The sequence below is a fragment of the Gossypium hirsutum genome, chromosome A10 (genome assembly GCF_007990345.1).
Source record: "Gossypium hirsutum isolate 1008001.06 chromosome A10, Gossypium_hirsutum_v2.1, whole genome shotgun sequence".
NCBI classification, from domain to species: Eukaryota; Viridiplantae; Streptophyta; class Magnoliopsida; order Malvales; family Malvaceae; genus Gossypium; species Gossypium hirsutum.
In genome coordinates, this window is record NC_053433.1 from 95,313,826 (window position 1) to 95,340,160 (window position 26,335).

The 26,335-nt window shown below is 37.3% G+C and overlaps 1 protein-coding gene across 1 annotated transcript; it reads right to left on the reverse strand.

The window, feature by feature from the left end:
- Window positions 1-2,556: 2,556 nt before the first annotated feature.
- LOC107895524 (uncharacterized) lies at window positions 2,557-15,345 on the reverse strand. The gene is made up of 3 exons (XM_016820790.1): window positions 14,922-15,345; window positions 3,451-3,542; window positions 2,557-2,715 (listed from the first exon to the last, which is right to left on the reverse strand). The coding sequence occupies exons 1-3, from the start codon at window positions 15,343-15,345 to the stop codon at window positions 2,557-2,559; spliced, it is 675 nt and encodes a 224-aa protein (XP_016676279.1).
- Between the last annotated feature and the right edge of the window lie 10,990 nt (window positions 15,346-26,335).

Sequence of the window (26,335 nt, forward strand, 5' to 3'; positions counted from 1 at the left end):
GGAGTTCTTCCAAGCTGAGTTTAAAAAGAAATACATCAGTCAAAGGTTTCTAGACTCGAAGCGGAAGGAGTTCCTAGAACTCAAAAAAGGAAATAAGACTATGTCAGAGTATGAAAAGGAATTCGTAAGGTTAAGTCAGTATGCAATGGAGTGGGTCCAATCATAGAAGAAATGTGTAAGCGCTTTGAGGAAGGCTTGAATGAGGAAATTAAATTGCTGATTGGGATCCTTGAGAAACGAGAATTTTCGGTATTAGCTGACCGAGCTAAAAAGGCCGAAGAGCTAAATAATGAAAGAAAGCAAGCTAAGAGAGAAGCTCGAGTTTTGAGTAAGAGGTCTAGGGGTAGAGCCCACTCTTTCCCCACAAAGAAATTGAGAAGTCATTAAGAACGCTCCACTTCATCAATAGGATATGTGGGTAGATCAAGAAGCTCCAAGCGATATAACTCGAAGTCTTATTCCCCTATGGTAACTAGTGTGGGAAGTGTGGATGATCAAAAGCCGAAGTGTAAAAGATGCAACAAATTTCACTTCGGAGAGCACCAAATGAAGAGTGGTACTTGTTTTAGATGCGGGTCTCTTGGCCATTGTCTTAGAGACTGCCCGGAGCAAGCTAATAAAGAGGTTGAATTAGCTCTGCAGCTGAATGCTCCTATTTCTAGTGGTAGACCTCCGAGACATCTCAGAAGTGCAAGTGGCAGTCTAACTGTTGCTAAGGATGCTACTGAAAAATCAGAGGCTCAAGCCCCGATAAGAACTTATGCAATGCGCATTTGAGAGGAAGCCTCCACTCCCAATGTCATCACGAGTACATTTTCTATCTATAATACTTGTGTCATTGCCTTAATTGTTCCAGGGTCAACCTATTTGTACATTTGCATAAATTTGGTGTCTAGCATGGATATGTCTGTAGAGCCTACGAAATTTGTGATTAAGGTGTCAAACCCTCATCCTAGTTGATAAAGTTTGTAAGAATTTTCCCTTGATGATTCAAGGTCATTGTTTTTCGGCTAACATTATGTTATTGCCATTCGATGAGTTTGATATAATACTTGGCATGGATTGGTTAGCTGTGCATAATGTAATTGTAAATTATGGTAGCAAGTATATCGAATTGAAATGTTCAGATGGTCAGATTCTTCGGATTGATTCAAGTAGTTGGATACTCCGCCGGTTGTGATTACCTCAATGATGGCTAAAAGGTATATGAGAAAAGGATATGAAGCCTACCTTGCTTTCGTGTTGAATACTAAAGAATCTGAGTTGAAGTTGGAATTGGTACCGATAGTATCGAGTATTCGGATGTGTTTCTGGAAGAGCTACCTGGATTAATCCTATTAGGAAGGTAAAGTTTGGTATTGACCTAGTGCTTAGGACAGCTCCTATCTCAATTGCTTCGTATAGAATGACGCCAACCGAATTGAAAGAGTTAAAAGCGCAGTTGCAAGAACTGACGGATAAAGGTTTTGCAAGACCAAGCTTTTCGTCTTGAGGTGCTCCCGTATTATTTGTAAAGAAGAAAGATGGTTCGATGAGACTATGTATAGACTACCGACAACTTAATAAGGTAACTATCAAGAACAAGTATTCGTTGCCGAGGATTGATGATCTGTTTGATCAATTGAGAGGAGCCACTGTATTTTCAAAAATAGATTTGAGATCTGGTTACTACCAGTTGCGAGTTATAGAGTCGGACATGCCTAAGACCGCTTTTAGGACGAGGTATGGTCATTTTGAGTTCTTGGTCATGCCTTTTGGTCTAATGAACGCCCCAGCCACGTTTATGGATTTAATGGATCACTTTTTCCGACCATACTTGGACAAGTTTGTTGTGGTATTCATTGACGATATTTTGATTTATTCCCGTAATGAGTCCGAGCATGCTGAACATCTGAGGACTATACGAGACAAGAAATTGCATGCTAAGTTCAGCAAAAGTGAGTTCTAGCTTCGAGAGGTAGGATTTTTGGGTCACATTGTTTCGGGTGATGGCATCCGAGTTGATCCGAATAAGATATCCGCTATTGTCGAGTAGAAGTCACCGAAGAACGTAACCGAAGTTAGAAGCTTTTTGGGCTTGGTCGGCTACTACCAACACTTTGTAAAAGGATTTTCAATAATTGCAACTCCTTTGACGAGGTTGCTGCAAAAAGACTTTAAGTTTGAATGGTCAGAGAAGTGTCAGCAGAGTTTCGAGAGATTAAAGACATTGCTGACCGAAGCTTCAGTACTAGTACAACCTAAACCGAGAAAAGAATTTATGGTTTATAGTGATGCATCCTTGAATAGACTGGGCTGCGTACTTATACAAGAAGGTAAAGCAATAGCCTATGCTTCGAGGCAATTGAAACCACACGAGAAAAATTATCCAACACATGACTTGGAGCTAGCAACCATCGTATTTGCCCTGAAGATTTGGAAACACCATTTTTATGGTGAGACATGTTGTGTATTCACTGGTCACAAGAGTTTGAAATATTTGATGACTCAAAAAGAATTGAATCTGAGACAATAGAGATGGTTAGAGTTGATCAAAGATTATGAACTGAGCATTGACTACCATCCAGGAAAGGCGAATGTGGTCGCAGATGCACTAAGTAGAAAATCCTTGTTTGCTTTGAGAGCCTTGAACACGCGGTTGGCCTCATTAGATGATGGTTCGATTTTGGCAGAGTTAAGAGCCAAACCAACATTTCTACAAGAAATTTGTGCAGCCTAGGTCAATAATAGTGATTTGCAAGCCAAGAGAACTCAATACGATTCAGGCACCGACTCAGATTTTCAGATTGGTCCCGATGGTTGCTTGATGTTCAGAGATAGGATCTGTGTACCAAAAGACGAAGAGCTTATTCAGAAATTTTTGCAAGAGGCGCATGATAGCCGTTTGTCTATTTATCCGGGAAGTATCAAGATGTACAATGATTTGAAGAAAATGTATTAGTGGAATGGCATGAAAAGAGACATCTCCGAATTTATATCGAAATGCTTAATATGTCAGCAGGTCAAGGCTGAACACCAAGTACCTTCAGTTCGTTACAGCTTATGATGGTCCCCGAATGGAAATGGGATAAAATTACCATGGATTTTGTGACTGGATTGTCGTTAACCTTGAAAAAGAAAGATGTTGTTTGGGTTGTGGTTGATAGGCTAACGAAGTCGGCTCACTTTATTCCAGTACGAATTGACTACTCACTTGACAAATTGGCCGACTTGTATGTATCAGAAATTGTGAGATTACACGGGGTATCGATATCGATTATCTCAGACAGGGACCCGATATTTACTTCGAGATTTTGGAAGAAGCTGCAAGAAGCTTGGGTACAGAGTTTAGTTTTAGCATGGATTTTCACTCGCAGACTGATGGTTAGTTTGAGCAGACAATTCAGATTCTTGAGGACATGTTGCAGTGTTACGTCCTTGAATTTCAGGGTAGTTGGGAAAAATACTTACCATTGGTGGAATTCGCTTACAGCAACAGTTTCCAGACGAGTTTAATGATGGCACCTTACGAGGCATTGTATGGCCGAAAGTGCCAGACTTTTCTGTATTGGGCAGAGCTCAAGGAAAGCCAGATTCATGGAGTTGTTTTAGCCAGGGAAACTGAAGAAAATGTTATAGTGATACGTGACTGTTTGAAAGCAGCATCGGATAGACAGAAGTCATATGCTGATTTGAAAAGAAAGGAGATCGAATTTCAAGTTGGAGATAAAGTGTTCTTGAAAGTGTCTCCATGGAAAAAGGTATTGAAATTTGGCCAGAAAGGCAAACTGAGTCCACGATTTATCGGACCATATGAGATCACCGAAAGGCTTGGACCATTAGCCTACCGTTTAGCATTGCCACCCGAATTGGAAAAGATTCATAATGTATTCCATGTATCTATTTTGCGATGATATAGGTCAAACCCCTCTCATGTGATTTCACCGATGAAAATTGAGATTACACTAGATATGACTTATGGTGAAAAACCGGTTAAGGTTTCGGCTCGAGTAGTCAAACAATTGAGGAAAAAAATATAGCCTTGGTGAAAGTTTTATGGCATCGACACGGAGTGGAAGAGGCTAAATGGGAACTTGAAGAAACCATGAGAAGTCAATATCCTAACTTGTTTACTGGTAAGACTTTCGAGGACGAAAGTCCCTAAGGGGGAGAAATGTAACATCCCAAAAAAGGGCCTAGTCGGAATATTGGTTTTGGGACTACAAATATAGCGTTAAAATAATTATTTCATGATCATTATAAGGTCTAGGACATGAAAATATGCATGTGTTAAAGTTTCATGAAGAAATTCTGTGTGTAAGGTGTCTAATTGGAAATTAAGGACCAAATTGAATAAATTACAAAACTTGGGTTCTAGAAGCAATTTGTATGAAATTGCTTTGGGATGTTAATTAGAGGTCCTTAAAGATTAATTGTCCCAATTTCTAAGTTTTTGGACAAAAATGGCATGGATGGAAAATTTGAAAAGGTTAGTAAGGAAGGGCATTTTGGTCATTTAGTTAATTAATGAAATAAAATGGGAAAATCAAGCAAAAATTCACTCATTTTCTTCTCCATGCTACTGAATTTGAAGGAGTCTCCATAGCTAGGGTTTTCCAACATTTCAACCTCAATAGTAAGTGTTCCCTAGCCCCGTTTTTAATGTTCTTCGAATTTTTGAAACCCTCGTAACATGCTCTATCCATTTCTACCCATATTTCAAGCTATGGTTCATGTTAGAAATTTGACCCATGCATGATATGGTTGTTATTTGATGATTTATAGAGGGTTATGAAAGTTAGATGTTATATAAACATCTTTTGCTATGTGATTTTTCATGAAAACACCAAAAAGGGACCTAATTGAAAAATGTATAAAATATGGGGTAAAAATGTTAAATGGAAGAAAATGTGGGCCACTATAGGCAAGAAAAATATTTGGCTAGGCTTGGGTAACTTAGAAATTTCATGTATTTCATTATACGAGCCTTAGGACTAAATTGTAAAAGTGAGAAAGGTTAGAGGCAAATTGGTCATTTTTCCTGAAGGAGAGTCTTCAGCCGAAAATGAACAATGTAAGGTATTAATAATTTATTTTTACTGATATAGACCTTGAGGAACCAATTCTGGAGGTTGATCGTGGAAAACGAAAAGTTTCAGAATAACCGAAATTCGAAACCGAAGTAATTACTAGGTAAGTTCGTATAACCTGAAGTAAACTCTTAATATACTTAAATATGTATGTTCTTGAATGTATAAAAATTTAGATATTCATTGTATGAAAATCCATTCAAGAGATGATAAATGTCCTGGTTGAAATAGAAAGATGATAAATGTCCTGGTTGAAATAGAAAGGGAAATCCGATGGATAAATTATGGCCTACATGACATGAGATCCTACATGTGTTGCAGAAAAGGATTTAGTCCAGACGGAGAAAGGATTTAGCCCGGACGGGTGTTCCTTGAGTGATCGAGCCTCTCGAAGAATATGGGTGCAATAAGGATATAGCTCAGATGGGTAATCCAACTGAGGACTGAATTTAGCCTGGACTAGCAATTTAGCTCCGAGCTTATGAGAGCAATTTTCGTAAAAAGGGATTTAGCCTGGACTGGTAATCCCAACATTACTCTATGAGTTATTACTACAGGGGATTTAGCCTGAACTGGTAATATGTCGTAAGATGTAAGGTTCGCGGGAGTGCGTTCTTGAGATGATCACTTGTATGACTTGACGGTTATTGGGCTATCCATTGAGATTTTTGAGAAATTCAATGGGATTAACATGAGAAATGAAGCATGGAAATATTGGATTGATGAGCTCATCTAAGACTAATGACATGATGTTTTTTTATGAGAGTAACTTGATGATTGAGTGCATGTGATAGGGAACTATTTCATGCTTGTTGGAATTATTGCCTAAATATGGTTGTATGCTAATTAACCGGTAAGTTTACTTTCCAGTTATCATGACTTACTAAGCATATAAATGCTTATCCACTCCCCTTTTCCCTGTCTTACAGAGCTCGTGGGCTCATGAAGATTGGAAGACAGTTGGAGAATCAACACACTATCATCTTGTCCTACTTTGGTATGTAGATACTTTTATTTTGTTTAATGGCATGTATAGGGCTTTTGGTTATTTTGTTATATGTGTCATTTGGCTAGCTAATGTAAGGGTTTAAATGGTATACTTATTCTTTTGTTTATGGCCATGAGATGTTTCTCATATTGATGTAGGTTGTAAACCTACTAATGATGCATGTTTATGTTTAAATGAATCATGAGATATGGTGACGAGGTTTATCATGAATGGATGCTTGAAATGGGACCTAATAATTTGAGAGTGGTCATAGCATACAATGGTATATGTTTATAATATGGCCTAAGTGTAAAATATAAAATGTGCTATGTTAATCCCTTATACGAAAAGGATAATTTAGCATGTACTAAGCTGATGAGATGGGGCTAACATGTGATGAGTCATGCCAAGGTTGTTTAAGAGTATAATGAGGCCATTTTAAATACCATTGGAGTCTTTAAGTGTGTATGGATGATAGAGGGTGATCAAAGGCTTGAAAAATAGCCCTAAAAGGGTCCACACGGGTAGACACACAGGCATGTGTCTAGGTCGTGTGTGGCACAGGGTCAGCCCTAATGGGCGTGTTCCCTGGCCGTATGTCCCCTGCACTTAAAATTTTAGTTCAATTTACATGGTAGTAAAGACACGGGTAGAGACACGACCGTGTGTCTCAACTATGTGGAGGACTCGACCTAGCACAAAGGCGTGTACCTTGGTCGTGTGCCTCAAAATGAGTGATGATGTCGTAAACAGAATGTCTGGGTTTTTTGACACGGGCACCGACACGGGCTTGTCTAGGCTGTGTGAGGGATACGGGCGTATGCTTGGCCGTGTGAAAACCCCTGTAGGATCGAAATGGAAAATAAATCCAGATAGTTCAACACGAGTGAGGGACACGGGTGTTTCCCCAAGCACACGGGCGTGTGTTTTACCTCCACACAGGCGTGTGAGGCATAACCCTGGGAATTTTACTAAAATTTTCTATAGTTCTCGGTTCAGTTTCGGATCGCTTTTAATGTATGTTTTGGACCTTGTAGGTCCATAATCGAGACACTATGATGTTATTTGATCGATTTTAAATTGAATGAAATTTTATAACTCGTATTTTTTGAAAGTATCCGAGTATGTGTTTGGTAACGTCTCATACCTTGTCCCGGTCTCGGGTACGGGTAAGGGGTGTTACAAGTTTGATTTATTAAAATGATGATTTTGGTCTACGAAATTCAGAAAAACGGGTTCGAGAGTTGGTTACATACGAGGAAGGATTAGCACTCTCGTACCGTCTAAAATTAGTACCTAGTTGATTAATTAATGACTTAGTGTCAAGAATTGGGAATTTGAAAATATTTTAAAAATACGATCCTTTGTTAAAATATTATTTAATTGAAAATTTTTACAAAAAATAGGCATATTTCATGTTAATTGAGAAAAAAGGATTATGTCCCGTAAGTTAGGACACAATGTCTTAAAGTCCTGATACGTGAATAGACAACGAAAAATTTATTTTGGAAGATACTGGATTGTCACAGTTTTAGAAAGAAATCATACTCCTTAAGTTAGAACACGATCTTTTCTTAATTCCCGAGAATATTTAAAATTCGTACTTTAAAAACGTTCATTTATTCGGATTCATCGACAAAATCAAAACCCCATAAGTTAGGGAACTACTTTTCGAATTCCAAAATACGAAAGATTGCTTATTTTAAAAGAATGAAATTTTATGTATTGGACAAAGATTAATGTTTCTCGAATTTGTAATAAAAATGTAAAAACAATCACGGTGCTAATATGCGTAACAGAATTATAATAAATGCATTAATGTAAATGACAATACGAAGGATAAAAATAAAATAAAATGAACAAGCTAATCATAAAAGAAAAATAATAAGTAAAAGACTAAAATTTGAAATTAAAAAAATCTAATATTAAACCAATAAATAAATAAATATGGTGTAAAACAACTTAAGAATAATAATATTAATAATAATGGTGATATTAATAATAATGATATAATAAAAATCTAAAGTTTTAAAATTAAAAAAGGATATAAATAAAATGAGAAAATAAAATAAATATGATGTAAATATTAGGTAAATAAATACGAAAAGGAAATACAATAATAATAGTAATAACAATATAAAGTTAAGGATACAATAATATAATAATATGTAAATAAGCATAAAAAGAAAATATAATTATAGTAATAATAACATAAAATTAATTAATATAATAATAGAATGATAATGATAAATTAATAAAAAATAAAATATAATGATAGTAGTAATAATATTAATTAATTTAGTAATAAAATAGCAAAAAATAGCAAAAAAAGGGCTAAATTGAAAATGAAATGAAAAATTTGGGCAAATTAGAAATAAAATAAAAAATAAAAGGACCAGATTGAATGCGTGAATAATAAGGGGCGACCAAATGGGAAATAATCCCCCTCCAAAATGTGCAGCTTCAAGGTGGAACTAATTGAAAGCCGAAATAAATTATAGGGCCAAAATTAAAGACTAAAGAAACTTAATTGCAAAAGAATAAAAAGGGGGAAAGGCTAAATTGGAAATAAGACCAATTTTACAAAAACATGCGGATCCTCTTCTTGGAGCGGGTCGGGTTCAGGTTGGCTCCCCAAAACGACACCGCATCTGGGGAGGCCAAATAGAACGGTGCCTTTTTACTATTCTATAAAAGCCCAAAATTTTTTTAAAAAATCATTTTTCCCCTTTCCCTTTAAAAAAATATCTCCCCAGCTTTAATGCCCCAAATTGTGGGTGCTCATCTTTTGTGTGTTGTATAACTCAATTGCATGCTTGTCTCAATGGTTAAGTGTCTTGGAGAGCGCTTGAGAAGTCTTGGGTTCAAGCTTGAGCAATTGCAAAAAATTTTATTTTTTTGTAAAAAAGAACCCTTGCCTTTGGTTGGTAAAGGTTGTCATAAAGAGCCTATTGGTCTAGTGGTAAGTGGCGTGTGGGGTGTGCCTTGAGGTATGAGGTTCGAGTATTGGCAGGGTGGAAGGAGCGTTATATTTTTGCTATAAGTGCTAGAGAGGTATCCTAAGTTGACCAAAATTGTGATGCTAGTGGGAGTTTGAATGGGCAGTTGAGTAGAATAAAGTGAAGAGATTTTAGGAGAGTGTTAAGGGGAGTAAAAAGTGGTGTTTGAGGTGTAGTGGTGTTGTATCGAAATTGAATTCTTGTTGGGGAGAGTTTCGGTTGAGGTGGGATAGGTTGGAGAGTCAAGTGTGGGAGTGCCGAATTGGGAGTTCTCTTTGGAAAAAATTGGCTTTAGCTTCCCTTTTTCTGTTGGTGTCGATTTTAGCTATTGTTTTTATGCGGTTTCCTTGACTGTTAAGGCCGAATAGTGTTGTTTCTTTTGGGACTTTTCTCCTTAGTGTTTTACGACCATATGTTTCTTTTCTGACCTCTTACTTCGGAGTTACTGATTTCTGTTTCCCCCTTTCTTTTTTGGCATCTTCTCTCCTGCTTAACTGATTGCTACTTTTCTTTTCCATCTCTTCCATAATCAGTTGTGCTCTTAAGGCCGATTACCTTGCTATCTTCTTCTTTTCCTTCATTTTTCTGCTCTCTCTTTAGCCCTTCTCTTTTCACTGGTGGGTGGCCGAATACTGTTGGGTAAGTCGCAATTTGTCTCTGCTCTTTCGGCATATTTTTTCTTTTCCTTAGATATCGATTTTCGTCTCTTTTCTCTTTGGTCATGGTGTTTTGTTTCAAGTTTTAATATTGCACATGGAGTGAATGAGTTTCTAGGATTCCAGAAGCGATCGGAATCTTTCTCTCGTCTCTCGTTCTAAGGTAACGCTATTCATTTGTTTTTATTGAACTGAAGCACGTTGGTCTGGGGTTCTTTGGTCTTGGCCGAATATTCCTTTCCATTTTTGAGAATTGTGTTTTCGTTGGATTGATATGCGCTGTTCAACCCTCGTGTATAAGCAACATGTATAATGGATTCTTTTACCATGCAAATAATCACCAATGTGTCTGTTATCAACTTTCGTCAGCGTTCTAAGCAGGCTTAAACCATGCTTGTGCAAGCAAGGCGATAGTAAGTAATCTGTTGGAATAAGTTCAGTTAAGGTTTCTTTAACGCATCTGTTAGGTGTTTAACTGAAGATTCTGTTGTAATATTTTGGAGTGCACGTGGGCTAATTCGCTCATTTTCGCAACTAGGTGTGTAATTACACAGCTATTAGCATAGGTCGACAAAAGCGAAAATCTACGACTGTTGACGCTACACGAGCATACACTCACTTGTGTAGTGAGCTAAATGTACAAAACGTGGGTATTCGATCATGGAGGCCACCATGATCGATTTCATGGGCTTAGGCCGATTATAGCCACGTTGGGCCGAAATAGGTTGTGTGGGCCCCACGGGCTCATAATCCCCGCACAGGTAAACAACCCAAACATATGAAGACTTTGGGCCAGGCTGTGGAGTTCGCACGGCCAAGGCCACTATTTGGACTTATTAGGCCACACAAGCGTGTGGGCCCTCATGGGCCGTGTTATGGGCTTTGGGCCCATTTCCACTATTTAACTATTAGGGTTGCACGAGTCGTCCAAGACGACTGTGGACCTATGTAGGGTCGGTAAGGACATTTAGACCCTGTACTGATGAAATGACTGTTATACACCTAAGAGGTAAAATGACCAATATACCCCTATGATATTTTTGGTTGTATTTGAGCATGACATTTTGCATACACATATTATATTATGACATGACATGATGCATGGGGGTGGGACTGATATTTTTGAAGGAAGTGTACTGTACTGGCAGCTCTACTGCAAATACTGTTTAGTGCCGTAATCGGTGCTATATTTTGGAGTGTAAGGATGGGTGGGTCGATTTTATCCCCACATGGAGTGTAGGGCTAAACGGAGTGGATGTAGAGGATGGATGGGTAGGAGCTCTATTTGCATCTTTGATACTGTATTGAATTGGGCTAAGGCCCACACTGATACTGTTACTCTAATGGGCTAAGGCCTACACTGATATGGGCTTAGGCCCAGACTGTTTTGTGCAGCATGGTTTATTGTTTGATACATAGGGATTACACACTGAGTTTTTGTAACTCACCTTTTTACTTATCTATGCATGTAATCCTTAGGCGGGTCGGTGCTGCGAGGGACTCGGAGATGACCACACCACTGTTTACGCTTCCGTATTTAACTTTTAAGTAAAAATATTTTATTTGGGTAATTTTATGTAATAAGGCTATTTAAAGTTTTTATTTTTATTTTGGGGATTTATTAATGTTGGTTTACTTCCGTTAGCAGTAGGGCTCGGGTTTTGAAAAGATAAATGTTTTCAATTACCACGCTACGTAATTTGTTTTAAAAGCTTCCGCGTCAAACACTATTTTTAAAGTATAATAACAATTAAATATGACACATGTTTTGCTAAACCAACCTACAATTTAACAATAAAAAAGGTAGGATAACTACTGTTAAAGACCGCAACGGAGTTTTAATACAAAATGGACTTTACAATGAAACTATGCTTTTCAAAACACACTCCAATGTGACATTGCAGATTCGGCCATAACGTCTAGGTCGGGTTTGGGGTATTACACTAACCCTCTCTTCTCTCCTCTTTCTCCGACTGAACTTTGGCTGATCGCCACCGCGGGCTCTACCGCTATTGACTACCATGCACGACGGAGCCCAAAAATGCCCTTTTTTAATGAAATGCGAGAAAAGGTAACCTTCTCCCTTTTTATACTCTTTGAATATATATATGTATATATACGATTTTTAAAAAAAAAAGAAAATGAATAAACTTCGTAAATAATTAGTTCGAAAATGGGAAAATAAGGCAAATAACAAAAGACCTTGTACGTTTCTGACTTGGTTTTTCTCTCTTCGATTTGCCTACTATTTTTTTATTGTTTGTATATTTGAATCCTTTTTTTGTATTCAAAGTCCCTCTAAAAAATTACATTGGTTCTTGCTTAGCTTATAGAGCCATTTTACATGATTTCCCTTTATTACTTGTTGTCATTTCTTCTTTTAATCCTTGCAGGTGGATGGGCGGTGCTGACACAAGTGGTGGAGCAGTGGCAATTGGTAGACCTACGGGTTAAGGGCAACCACACTTGGGGGTCAAAGGGTATTAGGGTTTTTTTAGGGTATTGGGCTGTATTGTTGGGTTTGGTTAATTGGTTTAGGTTTAGTTTATTTGGGCTGGGTTTGTTAGGTTTAGTTAATTGGTTTAGGTTTAATTTGGGGTGGTTGTTTAGTTTAGGGTCTTTATTCGGCCTCGGGCCAAATTGGGCTTGTACGGCTGCCCCTCTTTACTCATTGTCGTGTAATGGGAATGGAGTAACGAGTTTTAAGAAAGACTAATTTGGCCCGGTCTCGTCGAGTCTCAACTTTTTTTGATATTTCTCTTCTTCAAATAGCCTTATTCTAGCCCACTGCATCTTGTTGCTTCGATCCACTCCATCGCCATTTCAGAGAGATAGGATTTGTAGTTTCAATCTACTCCGCTGTAATTTCAAAGATATAAGATTTATGGTTTTATCCTACTCCGCTGCAACTTTAGGGAGACAAGACCGGCTATGGTAGATTTAATCTGATCCACTGCAACTTCAGAGGTGTAGGATTTGTCGCTTTAATCTGTTCCACTGCAACTTTAGGGAGATAGGATTTGTTGCTTCAATATGCTCCACTGCAACTTCAAGGAGATAAGATTTATAACTTTAATCTGCTCTACTGTAACTTCAGAGAGATGAGTTTTGCTATAATAACTTCAATCCATCCCATTGCAACTTTAAGGGTATGGGATTTATGACTTGTACTTGAATCTGTTACACTGCAACTTCTGGGAAATAAGATTCGCTATCTTCAACTTGTTCCACTGCAACTTTAGGGAGATAGGGTTTGTTATGATTTTCTCTACTTTAACTTCAGAGAGATAAGATCTCTAATTTATAGCTTCAATCTGTTCCACTGCAATTTCAGGGAAACAAGATTCGCTATCTTCAGTCTGCTCTATTGTAATTTCAGGGAGATAAGACTTGTCATTTCAACCTGCTCCACTGCAACTTCAGGGAGATAAGGCTTATAGCTTTAATCTGCTCTACTGCAACTTCAAAGAGATAAGATTTACCATCTTCGATATACTCCACTGCAACTTTAGGGAGATAAGATCTATAACTTCAACCTGCTCTACTATAACTTTAGAGAGATAAGGCTTATAGCTTTAATTTGCTCTACTGCAACTTCAGAGAGTTAAGATTTGCTATCTTAGATCTACTCCACTACAACTTCAGGGAGATAAGATCTATAACTTCAATCTGCTCCACTGCAACTTCAGGGAGATAAGACTTATAGCTTTAATCTGCTCTACTGTAACTTCAGAGAGATAAGATTTGCTATCTTCAATCTACTCCACTACAACTTCAGAGAGATAAGACTTATAACTTCAACCTGCTCCACTGCAACTTTAGGGAGATAAGGTTTGCTATGATCTACTCTACTACAACTTCAGAGAGATAAGATCTATAATTTATAGCTTCAATTTGTTCCACTGCAACTTCAGGGAAATAAGATTTTCTATCTTCAGTCTGCTCCACTGCAACTTCTGGGAGACAAAACTTGTAACTTCAACCTGCTCCATTGCAACTTTAGGGAGATAAGGTTCGTGGCTTTAATCTGCTCCACTGTAACTTCAGGGAGATAAGATTCGCCATAATAAATTCAATTCATCCTACTGCAACTTCATGGTTATGGGATTTATGACTTCTCTGATCTGTTACACTATTTTCTAGGGAACATGACCTGTAGAATCCATTTCATGGGCCTATTTATGCCAAGTGATTAGGATGTCATGATCAAATGAATCAAATGCTCTTAACTAGATGTGTATGAATGATATTTTCATGAATGCAGAATGTCATTTTCGAGAATGATCCCTTTGTAGTGCTTAGGTTGTCATCGCTTGTTGCTTATTGAGGTTCTGTCACTAATGTGTTACCATGCATTCTTGTTCAACTGGTATCTTTGGCAAAAAAATTGAAAAAATAGTCACAATTTAGACTATTCTTTCCCAAATGTTTCCAACTCTTAGGTTTGATTAGTTCTAACTAGTGGTCCTGTTTCGGGTCCCTGTACTATTTAGAAGCTTTTGAGAGCAATATGCAAAACTCCTTTTATGTGAATATTATGAGTCCATTAATCGTTATTTCAATAAAAAATGCTTGAAAAAGATTGTAATAATGGACAAGACTGAAATTTATCTGAACCAGAGCATGAAATGAATAGAGTTAATCAAAATAGCAAATTTTGCTAAAGTACAAAGCGGTAAGATGAAAGTCAGTGCCCCGAACATCGCAGCATGAACTTCTCTACACAAACTTCTTGAGGACCATTTTGAGCTCAATTATGTGTTTAGCGGATCTAGAGTAGTTTGTCGATACCACAAGATGTAACGTTCTTCCTTCTGGGAAGGCCCGACCATCACATGTTTAATCTTCATTCCAAATTTGAGTTGCCTCTTTCTAGGTTTTCAACTCAAAATCATTTGGTCTCAAGACATCCTTTGCGAGCTTTCGCCTTGGCCTCTCTTTTTTATTTTATTTTAGGTGAAGTATTTCTTGACCGAATCTGAATTCACTGGATTAAGCAGGTTCTTGCCATCCATCTTGGTCAATATCAATGCTCCTCTAGAAATATGCCTTCTTTACCACATAAGGTCCTTCCCAATTTGGCATCCATTTCTCTTTGAAGTCTTTTTGTATGGGCAGGATCTTTTTCAATACTAGGCCCCCCTCATGGAATTCTCTGGGATAAACCTTTTTGTTGAAAGCTCGCATCATTCACTTTTGGTAATCTTACCGTGACGGATGGCTTTCAACCTTTTCTCTTCAATCAAGTTTAGCTGATCATATCGAGATTGGAGCCATTCTACTTTATCCAACTTCAATTCTAACAAAACCTGGAGAGAAGGAATCTCGACTTCAATGGGCAAAACAACCTGCATTTCATAAACCAATAAGAAAGGTGTTGCCCCGTTGAAGGTCTTGATAGATCTTTGATAAGCATAGAGGGCAAATGGTAACTTCTTATGCAAATATTTATAAGTCTTAGTCATTTTCCCCATGATCTTCTTAATGTTTTTATTGGCTACCTCAACTTCACCGTTCATTTTAAGGTGATGCAGTGATGAGTTGTGGTGTCTGATCTTAAACTGACTGCAGACTTCAGATATCGTGCTGTTGTTCAAATTCAATGCATTGTTAGATATGATCTTTTCTGCCATTTCATATCGACATATGATTTTCTTCTTCAGGAATTTGCTGACTATCGACTTTGTAATATTAGCATATGAAGCGGCTTCTACCCACTTGGTGAAGTAGTCAATGTCCACAAAGATGACTCGATGCCCATTTGAAGCTTTTGGCAAAATTGGCCCAATGACATCCATCCCCCACATAGAGAAAGGCCATGGAGAAGTCGTAACATGCAGAGGTGAAGGAGCTACATGAGTTTTATCTCCATAATTTGACACTTATGTCATTTCTTGGCATAATTGATACAGTCTCCTTCCTGACTCATCGTGTTGACCAAACACACATCCCATAGAATTCTCAAATACTACCAAATACAGTATTAGTGGCTTAATTGGACTAGGTGGCATCAGCACTGGGGCATTGGGCAGGTATTGTTTGACCTTGTCGAAAGTCTTTTGACATTTGTCATCCCATACACCTGGATTATGTTTCTTAAGGAGACGGAATATGGGGTCGTATTTCTCAGTTAGTTGTAAAATGAATCGGGCGATGTAATTTAGTCTTCCTAAGAATCCTCTAATTTCTTTTTGAGTGGGTGGCGGAGGCAGCTCCTGTATAGCCTTGACTTTATCTGGGTCAATCTCAATCCTCTTTTCGTTGATTACAAATCCTATCTGTTTCCCTGACCTGGCCCCGAAGGTACATTTTGCTAGATTGAGCTTTAGTTGGAATTTCCTCAACCTTAAGAATAATTTCCTCAAGACTTGCACATGCTCATTTTTTGTTCGGGATTTGGCGATCATATTTTCGACATAAACTTCAATTTCTTTGTGTATCATATCATGGAACAGGGTTACCATGGCTCTCTGATATGTAGCTCCCGCATTTTTCAGTCCAAATGGCATCACCTTATAGCAAAATGTTCCCCAAATGGTCAAAAATGTGGTCTTATCCATGTTTTTAGGATGCATTTTTATCTGGTTGTATCCTGAGAAGCTGTCCATGATGGAGAATAATGAATAACCTACCGTGTTGTCCACTAAGGTGTCGATATGGGGCAATGGGAAATTGTCCTTCGGGCTAGCTTTGTTTAGATCCTTGTAATCTACGCACATTCGTACTTTCCCATCTTTTTTAGGGATGGAGACGATATTGGCTACCCATTCTGAGTATTTGACCACTTGTAAAAAACCAACATCGAATTGCTTCTTGACATCTTCTTTTATTTTTAGCAAAACATCGGGCCTTATCCTTCGGAGCTTCTGTTGAACTGGCTTGCACTCTTCCTTTAAGGGGAGCCAGTGTACCACGATATTAGTACTTAGTCTAGGCATACCTTGATATGAAAATGTGAAGACATCTTTGAATTCTTGGAGTAACTCAATGAGGTCTCACTTTGTCTCTGCGGCAATGCAAACTCCAATTTTCACTTCTTTTCCTTCTTCCAAGATTACAATCTCTACAGACTCTTTGTAAGGTAAAATCTGTTTCTCCTCTTATTCTACCATCCTTAACAAATCAGAAGATAGGTTACAGTCTCTGTCATCTTCAAAGTCCTAAGGTTCATTTAAACACATATCTCGCTCAAATGGAGATTATGAATTAGTAGCAGCGTCGCTCATATCATTGATATCTAGAGACCTGTTATAGGGATGAAGAAAAATCCAAAGAACAAAAGAATCTAAGAATAATTATATGTATGGTATGATTATGAATGAAATGAAATAATAGAAGAATATTTGCTCGGAATAAGACAGAAAAATGCATTTCATTGAAATAAAGATGTTGGACATAGGCATATTTCACCAAAAGAATTCTTATTACCCCTAGGCTTAAAGCAACAAGCGTGTTTTGAACATTACTCTAAATTAGCTCTAAAAATTATAGGTATCTCTTCCGCAATCCAATTGTTCAGACCACTTTAGGTACATAAAGGTGAATGTTTGATAAATTTCCTTCCAAAATTCCCTCTTCAAATATGGCGTTGATATTCAGATTTCCCATCACTTCTCTAGCAGTTTCTTTTCTTGTCATCTTCCGTTCAGGGTGAATAATTCTTCCTGACATAAATGTTTTAGATATATGGGAAAAGATCATTGGTTCCCATCTGACCTCTGCCCCGCTTAATCGTGCTTTTCTCCTTTCCTACTTCTTCTCCAACTCTTTTTTCTTTTGATTCGCATTTGGCCTATATCCCAAGCCAAAGTGATCTCGTTTATATGTCTAAATTGGTACCTCGACCCTTCCTTAGAGATATTTCCTGAGTCCTTTTCCTAGTATGGCTCCTTTTTCGACCATCATCCGTAGGCCCATCTTCGTAGTTTTGGATATTTTGGGCACAGGGATCTTGTTCCCCTCGATGATGAAGGTTACATTTACAAATTCCAGCGATCAAAAAGAACATTCTATCATTTCATCGTCTGCCCCTATGTATGGGGCGTTACTAGTTACGGATGGAATAATGTCTTCTTTCGTGTTTATTGTTACCAGTCAACCCTCAGTTATCAACTTTAGCTTTTGGTGCAGTGATGACGACACTGCCCCAACTGAGTGAATCCAAGGCCTCTCCAGTAAGCAATTATAAAAAGGCTTGATGTCCATCACTAGAAAATCTGCTTTATACGTGTTCGGACCAATCAAAAGAGGTATTTCAATCCTTCCCATCACCTTTCTTTCGGTACCTTCGAATGCTCTCACTATGTTTTGACACATCTTTATATGAGAGCTATCCATTGGTAATCTGTTTAGTTTGGATAAGGGCAAGACATTCAGTGCGGATCCATTATCAATTAACACCCTTGGAAGTGTATATCCCTTGCAGCGGGTGGTGATGTGCAAAGCCTTAGTCGATCCCATGCCTCCAGGTGATATTTCATCATCATTAAAAAAGATGAAATTATCGGTGCTTATGTTACTGACCAGACAGTCTAGCTTATTGACGGAGATATCATTAGTGACCTAAGTTTCATTTAATACTTTCATCAACATGCTATGATGTACCTCTCAGCATAAGAGTAAAGCTAGCACTGATATGCGAGTTGGTTGTTTATGCAGTTGGTCCACAATGCTATATTCACTATGCTTTAAGAATTTTAAAAACTCTTTAGCCTCCTCTTCAGTCGTCGGCTCGTTAATAGGTGATTCAAGTCTAGTCGCCTTTTCTTTCTTTTGTTCAATCGTCAAGGCTTTTCCTGTTGTAGGCTCAGCCTTTGCATTTGATAGGTTGTAGCACCTCCCATTGTGCATGTAGAAACCCACATCTAGATCTTCTTTTGAAGCGCTAATTGGGTTCTCTTCTCCTGGGATCGTCACGTTGTAGTTATAATTTTAGGGAACCCTCTTGCTATCCTTGTAGGGAAAAACTACAGGCTTTTGGATTATGACTCTTGGTGTAATTTGTACTTTAGTTTCATTGCTTCTTGGTCGTGAAATGATAACTACTAGGTGGTTGACTTTATAGATCTTCTCTGTTTACCCCTCTTCTAAGGCGCATACATCTTCTCCTTTTGGGACTTCGATATACTCAAAGAATTCTAGCTCCTTATTGTCTATCAGACCTTGTACTAGGGCCCTGAATTCGCTGCATCTTTGAATCTCATGACCTTCTTCACCATGGAACTCGCAGTAGTTCCTTGCTTTTCAAGATTTCTGCCCTAAATCCTGTGTGATTAATCTACTTTCTACCATTTTCTTCCAAACCCCTCTTAGTGGGGTTTTCACTTCTACTGTATTCATTTTGATTCTCTTCCCTGCATTCTTGATTATCGCATTTACACCTTTTTTAGAATGGTTGGGTAACAGATTCTCTACACCAGATGTATCATCGAATCTCACAATGCCTATTTTGATGAGGCTTTCAATTAACCTTTTAAAAGTGATGCAGTTCTTGATTGAGTGTCCCATGATTCCCCTGTGGTATTCACATTGGGCATTTGCGTCATACCATTTGGGGAATAGAGGTTGCATAGGTTTTAGGTAGAAAGGGGATACTACACGTGCATTAAATAAATTTTGGTACAACTCCCTAAACGTTATTGGGATGGGTGTAAATTAGAGTTTCTTCGTATTTTGCCTTGTATTGGATTCTTACTTTGGGGGGCCTTAATGGTTAGTATCCATTGCCCTTGGCTTACTTACAGTAATCAGCTTTGAATAGCCCTTGACATAAAAACTCGCATTATTTACCTCATTTTCCTTCTTTCTCAGGGCAGATCTCCTGGCATTTTCCCTAACTTCTATTTTTCCACACCTTATTGCATTTTCTATCATCCTACTGGACATTGAAACTCTTAGTTGTGCTTCCCAGCATGTGATTAATGAATGGAGCCTTTAGGGTATTAATGAAGAGTTTTCTAGTAAAGGTGGTTGGACTTGCGTAGCGACTTCCCTCCACCTTTGAGCATATTGCCTAAAGCTCTCACTTGGCTTTTTCTCCATGTCTTGCAGTATGATTTTGTCGAGTGCCATATCTGTTACGTGGCCATATTGTTTCATGAAGGCCTGTGCTAGGTCCTCTATGAATTATTTGGGCACGGGTTACCTGATTATACCATTTGGCCGCAACCCCAGTCAGGCTGTCTTGGAAACAGTGAATTAACAATTGATCATTATTAACATATCCTACCATCCTCCAACAAAACATCATAATGTGAGCTTTAGGGTAGCTGGTCCCATTATATTTCTTAAATTCCGGGGTCTTAAACTTGGGCGGGAGCACTAGATCTGGAACCAGGCTCAAGTCTTTAGCATCAATTCCACAATGGTAATCAACGCTTTCCAATGCCTTGAATTTCTCTTCTAGCCATCTGCATCGGTCTTCAAGTTGCTTTGGGAGCTCCACTCTCGCCTTTTCTATTTCTGCTATATCATCAAGATCAGGGATAACAGGATTCGCTAGATGGTCTCCTGGGTTGGAGCTTGAACCTGTCGGGAAGTTTGTTCGTGCTGAGGTACCGGTCTGATATTGGGATCTAATGTTAACGGACACCCTTTGTGGATATGCATTTGGTTGTGCTTAGGTGTTTGTTGGGGTAAAGCCTGAAGGATAAGCAGGGTCCTCGTTATCATCCCCGAAATTGACCATAAGGCTCGCTCCTTTTTCTAGCCTTTTAGTTAGTAACTGGGTTAATTAGCTCATCATATTCTTTTGGAATTCTAGCATCTGATCCCTCATGTCTTGTTGAATTTTGGCCAATTGTTCTTGCATCTGTATTTGTAGCTGATCTTGCATTTCTTTTTGCATTTGCTCTAATCTTTCCAACCTTTGGTCCATTACTTTAGTTTTTCCTTGTGTACCATAATGATATTCGAGGGTAACTGCCATGATTTTAGGATCTCTTTGTGAGATTTAATGCACATGATGCAATGTAATACTAATGCATGAAATGCATGCAAAAAATGTAACAGCCCAATTTTGGGCTTAGTCAGAACAGTGGTTTCGAAACCATTATTCTGAGGTTAGAGAAATAATTTTTGATATTATTTTAGGTGTTATAGCATGATTATATGAGTGCATGAACATTTTGGTAAATTAATTTTAGCGTTTGTAAGCTTAATTGTGAAAAAAAACTAAATTGCATAAAGGGAAAAAGTTTTGTTTTACTACCCAAATATGTTAAATAGCTAAAGAACCAAAATTAGAGGTCTTTAAAGTGCAAATAGGCCATTTAGGGAGTTTTGGCCGGCAATAGGGACAAGAAAATTTTAAAAGTCAAAATTTGGTATGGTTGGTATTTGATGACATATGCAAAAACTAATAAAATAAAACAAAAATAGCACCCTTTGTCTCTATCTTTCTCCACCAAAAATTAGGGAAGAAAACCTCCATGGGAGCTTGAAAATTTTAGCAACATAAACCCATTTCATGTAAGTCATTTTGGTGTTGGTTTTTGATGTTTTTGATATCCTTGAAGCATGATATAGCTATTTCTATCATTATTTTGAGCTAGGGTTTATGTTCAAAAATCCACCCATGTGTGTCATGCATGTTCTTTGATGTTTAATGGAAGAAAATGAGTCTTGGTTGTGTAATAAACAACTTTTGTGAAAGGATTTTCATGAAAACACCTAGTGTGGACCAATTTGTAAAGTTTGTTAAATATATGGTAATTGTGTGAAATGTTTGAAATTGAGAGATGCTAAGAAATGTTAAATAGATGGTAATTGTGAAATGTTTGAAATTGAGAGATGCTAAGAAAATTTGATTAAAATCGATTTACGAGCCTAAGGGTAAAATCGTAATTTTTGTGAAAGTCTAGGGGCAAAATGTTCATTTTTCAAAGTATAAATTATGGAATGTATTGGTTAATGTAATGATTTTAAGTAATGAGTTTTATCATTTTAGATCAAGAAATTGAGATTCGAAAAGTACAAGATTATGGACTAAAATGGCATAATTAGTTGAAATTTCATTCAGGGTAAGTCCGTGTGACTAAATAAACATATTATCCACGATTTGTTAATATACTTGAAATCTATCTTGCTATAATTGTATTAAATTATATGTTGAGGATATTGAGTATGAGAAAGTGATGCCAATTGTTAATAACATTTATGTGATGATTGGGTATATTGGAAATGTGATGGAATATGATACTCCATTGGAAACGAGCATGTGAATAATGCAATGAGTAACATATATATATAAATGTTTTGAATCTTGCATGAATTGTAATTTACACACTTGAAGGTAAGTGACAATATTGTTATCATTATGTGAGATTATGGGATAATCATTCATCATGAAGAATGTGGTTGTCAATGTCATTGAGTTCGTCGAGGGTGTGTTTTTGAGAAAAATCTTGTTTGAACCTTAGGGATAAATTAGAATACAATGTGACATGCCACTAGGAACTATGTGATTATGAGTTCATGAGATATGCAATTATGTGATTGTGGATTCGGGTGCTGGTCTTGTACGTCCTACCGGTGGCTAGGTAGTCCGGCATGTCTTGCGGACATCCGTCAGCTTGTGTAAGCAGCCCATGTAGCTACATCTTGACTGTTAGCTTGTGTCAGCAGGCCCATGATCAGCTCGAGAGCGAGCAATATGTGATATGTGGTATGAGGTAGCCTTGGCTACATATATGGCACTTGTGTGCAAGCTGTTCGTGTATCCAATAGTATCCCAAGTGTTCAATGGGTAGTTCAAAGAATGATTTGACAATAGACCCAACGGGGTACATCATGGTGAGAATGAATTTGATTATGTTATGAGATGGTACAGGTTTGTACATAATGATATGACTCTTGATTTCATGAAGTTGTGGATTCATGAGCACAATGAAAATGACCTTGTGATTTTTGGTTTAAGTTTATGATGTACAAATATATGATAAATGTGACTGATGATTATGTGTAAGGCTTTTAGGTGAAATTAAGTTGAGACATGATATGTTTACCCATTTATCTTGTGGCCTAATGGACATGAAAGAAGAAATGGATTGGGATAAATGTCTATTTAAAATGGTTATGAAAGAGTAAGACTTGCATTAATACAGTTTTGGACAGTCGTAGTGGTATAACTTTGAAAATACACCAAAAATAATGGAAAGAGGGTTAGAGATTTAATAGAATATGGAATTAAATCTTATCGAGTCTAATTTCTTTTAAAGGAAACGGTGTAAGCAAAAGAATTTCATATTATGAGATATTTGAATTTACATGAAATAGAGTCAGAATGATTTTGAAATCCCTCGTTTTGATTTGAGAAAATCATTAAAAATTGTAAAAAAAAATTTATGGGTTATAATTTATATGCGTAGAATTCTTAATCCGCCTATTTTTAAGAAAAATAGACAAGAACATCATCTGAGTCCCGTATTATGAGATAATTAATTTTTAGTGAAGAGTGGTCGGAACTATCAGACAACGAAATAGGGGTGACTTTAAAGAATAAACTGTACTTATTGAATAGACAAAAATTCTAAAACTTTTATGTTAAAAACATATGTAAGTCTAGTTTTAGAGAAAATTTTTTATCTTAATTTGTAGTTCAGGAGCTCTAGATATAAATAATTTAGTGACTATGACACGAGGAAACAACTTGATCTGAACATAAGTAAAAGTGTTACTCAATATATTCGAATAAATCTGGTTGCTCAACAACCTCCACCCCCACCAATTCCTCAATCAATCCCAGTAGTTCCTCAAGTTATTGATCCTATACTATTAAACAAGCTACCAGTCGATAAAATTCATAACCATGGGCTGAAGAGTTCAGGCTACAGTTGACTAAATTCTGGATTAAAAATATAATCAGAGTATTTGATGAGTTGTCGTGTACACCCGAAGAGTGCATTAAATGTGTTGTATCTTTGTTGAGAGACACTGTGTATCAATGGTGGAATAATTTGATATCAGTGGTACTGAAAGAATGGGTTATGTGAGATTTCTTTCAGTTTGAGTTTAGAAAGAAATATATCAGTCAGAAGTTCATTGATCAGAAATGCAAAGAATTTTTAGAATTAAAACAAGGTCGTATGTCCGTGACAGAATATGAACAAGAATTTGTAATGCTTAGTAAATATGCCTGAGAATGTGTTTCAACGGAAGCTATTATGTGTAAAACATTTGAAGACCAATTGAATGAGGATATCAAATTGTTAGTCAGAATTTTAGAATTGAAAGAGTTCATGGTACTCGTCGATCGTGCTTGCAAAGCTGAAGAACTAGGCAAAGAAAAGAGAAAGGCTGATTTTGAAGCTAGAGATTCGAGAAAGAGATTGATGAATAAACCCTATCACTCTTTATCTAAGAAATCATGAGATGTTTATAGTAGATCTAATGCATCGATAGAGTACTCTAATAGAGATCGTGGGAAGCAATTTACAAGTTCAAAAACTCCAGCCATGTCAATGGTAAGTGTAGGTAATGTTAGATCGAATAAACCTGAATGTGGACGATGTGAAAAATGACATTTTAGAGAATATAGAATGAATGACAAAGCCTATTTTAGATGTGGCTGGCATCAACAATTATTTTAAGATTGTCCTGAGTTAGGTGAGAAAGATAAATATTAGAATGCAAGACCAAGCAACACAACTGCGTGAGGAAGACCATCCCGTAATGTTGGAAATGTGAGTGGTAATAGAGGTGCAACATGAGATACTGCTGTAAGATCTAAAGCTAGAGCACCTGTCAGAACCTATGATATTCGCTCTCACGAAGTGTCATCTCCAGATGTTATTACCGGTACATTCTCTCTTTATGACATTGATCTAGTTGCATTGATAGATCCCAGATCAACTCATTAATATATATGTGCGAACATAGTGTCTAGTAAGAATTTACTTGTTGGTTCTACTGAGTTTGTTATAAAAGTGTCGAACCCCTTAGGCAAATATGTCTTGGTTGACAAAGTTTGCAAGAATTGTCCGTTAATGACTCGGGGTTATTGTTTTATCGCTGATTTGATGTTGTTGCCGTTTGACGAGTTTGATGTTATTCTGGGTATAGATTGGTTGACGTTGCCTGATGCAGTAGTAAATTGTAGACGAAAGACAATTGAGTTGAAATGTCAGAATAATGAAATTCTCTGAATCGAATCAAATGATTTGAAGGGTTTACCAGCTGTAATTTCGTTGATGATAGCTCAGAAATATGTGAAAAAGGGATGCAACGGATATCTTGCATATGCTTGATACAAAAGTATCAGAAGCAAAGATTGAATTAGTACCAGTGGTTTGCGAGTATCTAGATTTGTTTTCAGAAGAGTTACCGGGCTTGCCTCTGATCAGAGAGGTTGAATTTGCTATTGATTTAGTATCAAGAACTTCACCGAAATCGAGATCTCCGTACAAAATGGCTCTGACAGAGTTAAAAGAGTTGAAAGCTCAGTTGCAAGAATTAACTGATAGAGGATTCGCACGACTGAGTTTCTCGCCCTGGGGTGCACCAGTGTTGTTTGTAAAGAAAAAGGATGGTTCTATAAGAATGTGTATAGACTATCAACAGTTCAACAAAGTGACAATCACGAATAAATATCCTTTACTGAGAATTGACAATTTATTTGATTAGTTGAAAGGCGCAATAGTGTTTTCAAAGATTGATTTGAGATTGGGTTATTATCAGTTGAGAGTTAAAGATTCAAATGTGCCAAAAACTGCGTTCAGAATGAGGTACGAACATTATGAATTCCTTGTTATGCCTTTTGGATTGACTAATGCTCCTGCAATTTGTATGGACTTGATGAATCAGATTTTCAGACTGTATTTAGACAGATTTGTTGTTGTGTTTATTAAGGACATTTTGATCTACTCTCGAGATGAGTCTGGGCATATCGAGCATTTGAGAATAGTGTTACAGACCTTGAGAAACAAGCAATTGTTTGCAAAGTTCAACAAATGTGAGTTTTGGCTCCGAGAAGTTGGATTTCTAGGGCATATTGTTTCAACTGAAGGTATTAGAGTTGACCTGAGTAAGATTTCTGCAATTACAGATTGGAAGTCTGAGATTTTCTGGGGCTATCCAGTTATTATTGATGTTTTGTGGAAGGATTCTCTATGATTGCAACATTGTTGATTCGATTATTTCAGAAAGATGTAAAGTTCGAATGGTCTGAGAAGTTTCAACAAAGTTTCAAACAGTTGAAAGCGTTATTGACAGAGGCACCAGTGTTAGTACATGGGTACAGAATTCGTAATTTTCAGTGATGCGTCATTGAATGGTTTGGGTTGTATATTGATGCAGGAAGGCAAAGTAATAGCTTATGCTTCTAGACAGTTGAAGCTGCATGAAAAGAATTATCTGAGGCACGATTTAGAGTTAGCCGCAATTGTGTTTGCACTAAAAATTTGGCGGCATCACTTGTTTGGTGAGTAATGCTACATTTATACAGATCACAAGAGCTTAAAATATTTAATGACTCAAAAAGACTTGAATTTGCGACAACGAAGATGGCTTGGATTACTAAAAGATTATGAGCTAATAATTGATTATCATCTTGGGAAAGCAAATATGGTTGTTGATGCTCTGAGTAGAAAATCATTATTTGCTTTGAGTGCGATGAATACACAATTA

Bases quoted from the DNA above. Each gene is read 5' to 3' on its own strand.
- LOC107895524 (XM_016820790.1), bottom strand. From the start codon at position 15,345: ATGGCAGAAAAGATCATATCTAACAATGCATTGAATTTGAACAACAGC. The intron at 3,543-14,921 runs GTAAGATTACCA...TGCCCAATACAG, and splicing joins GTTGAAAGCCATCCGTCACG to AAAAGTCTGGCACTTTCGGC. The intron at 2,716-3,450 runs GTAAGTATTTTT...TTATTGACCTAG, and splicing joins GTAAGCGAATTCCACCAATG to GCTGCACAAATTTCTTGTAG.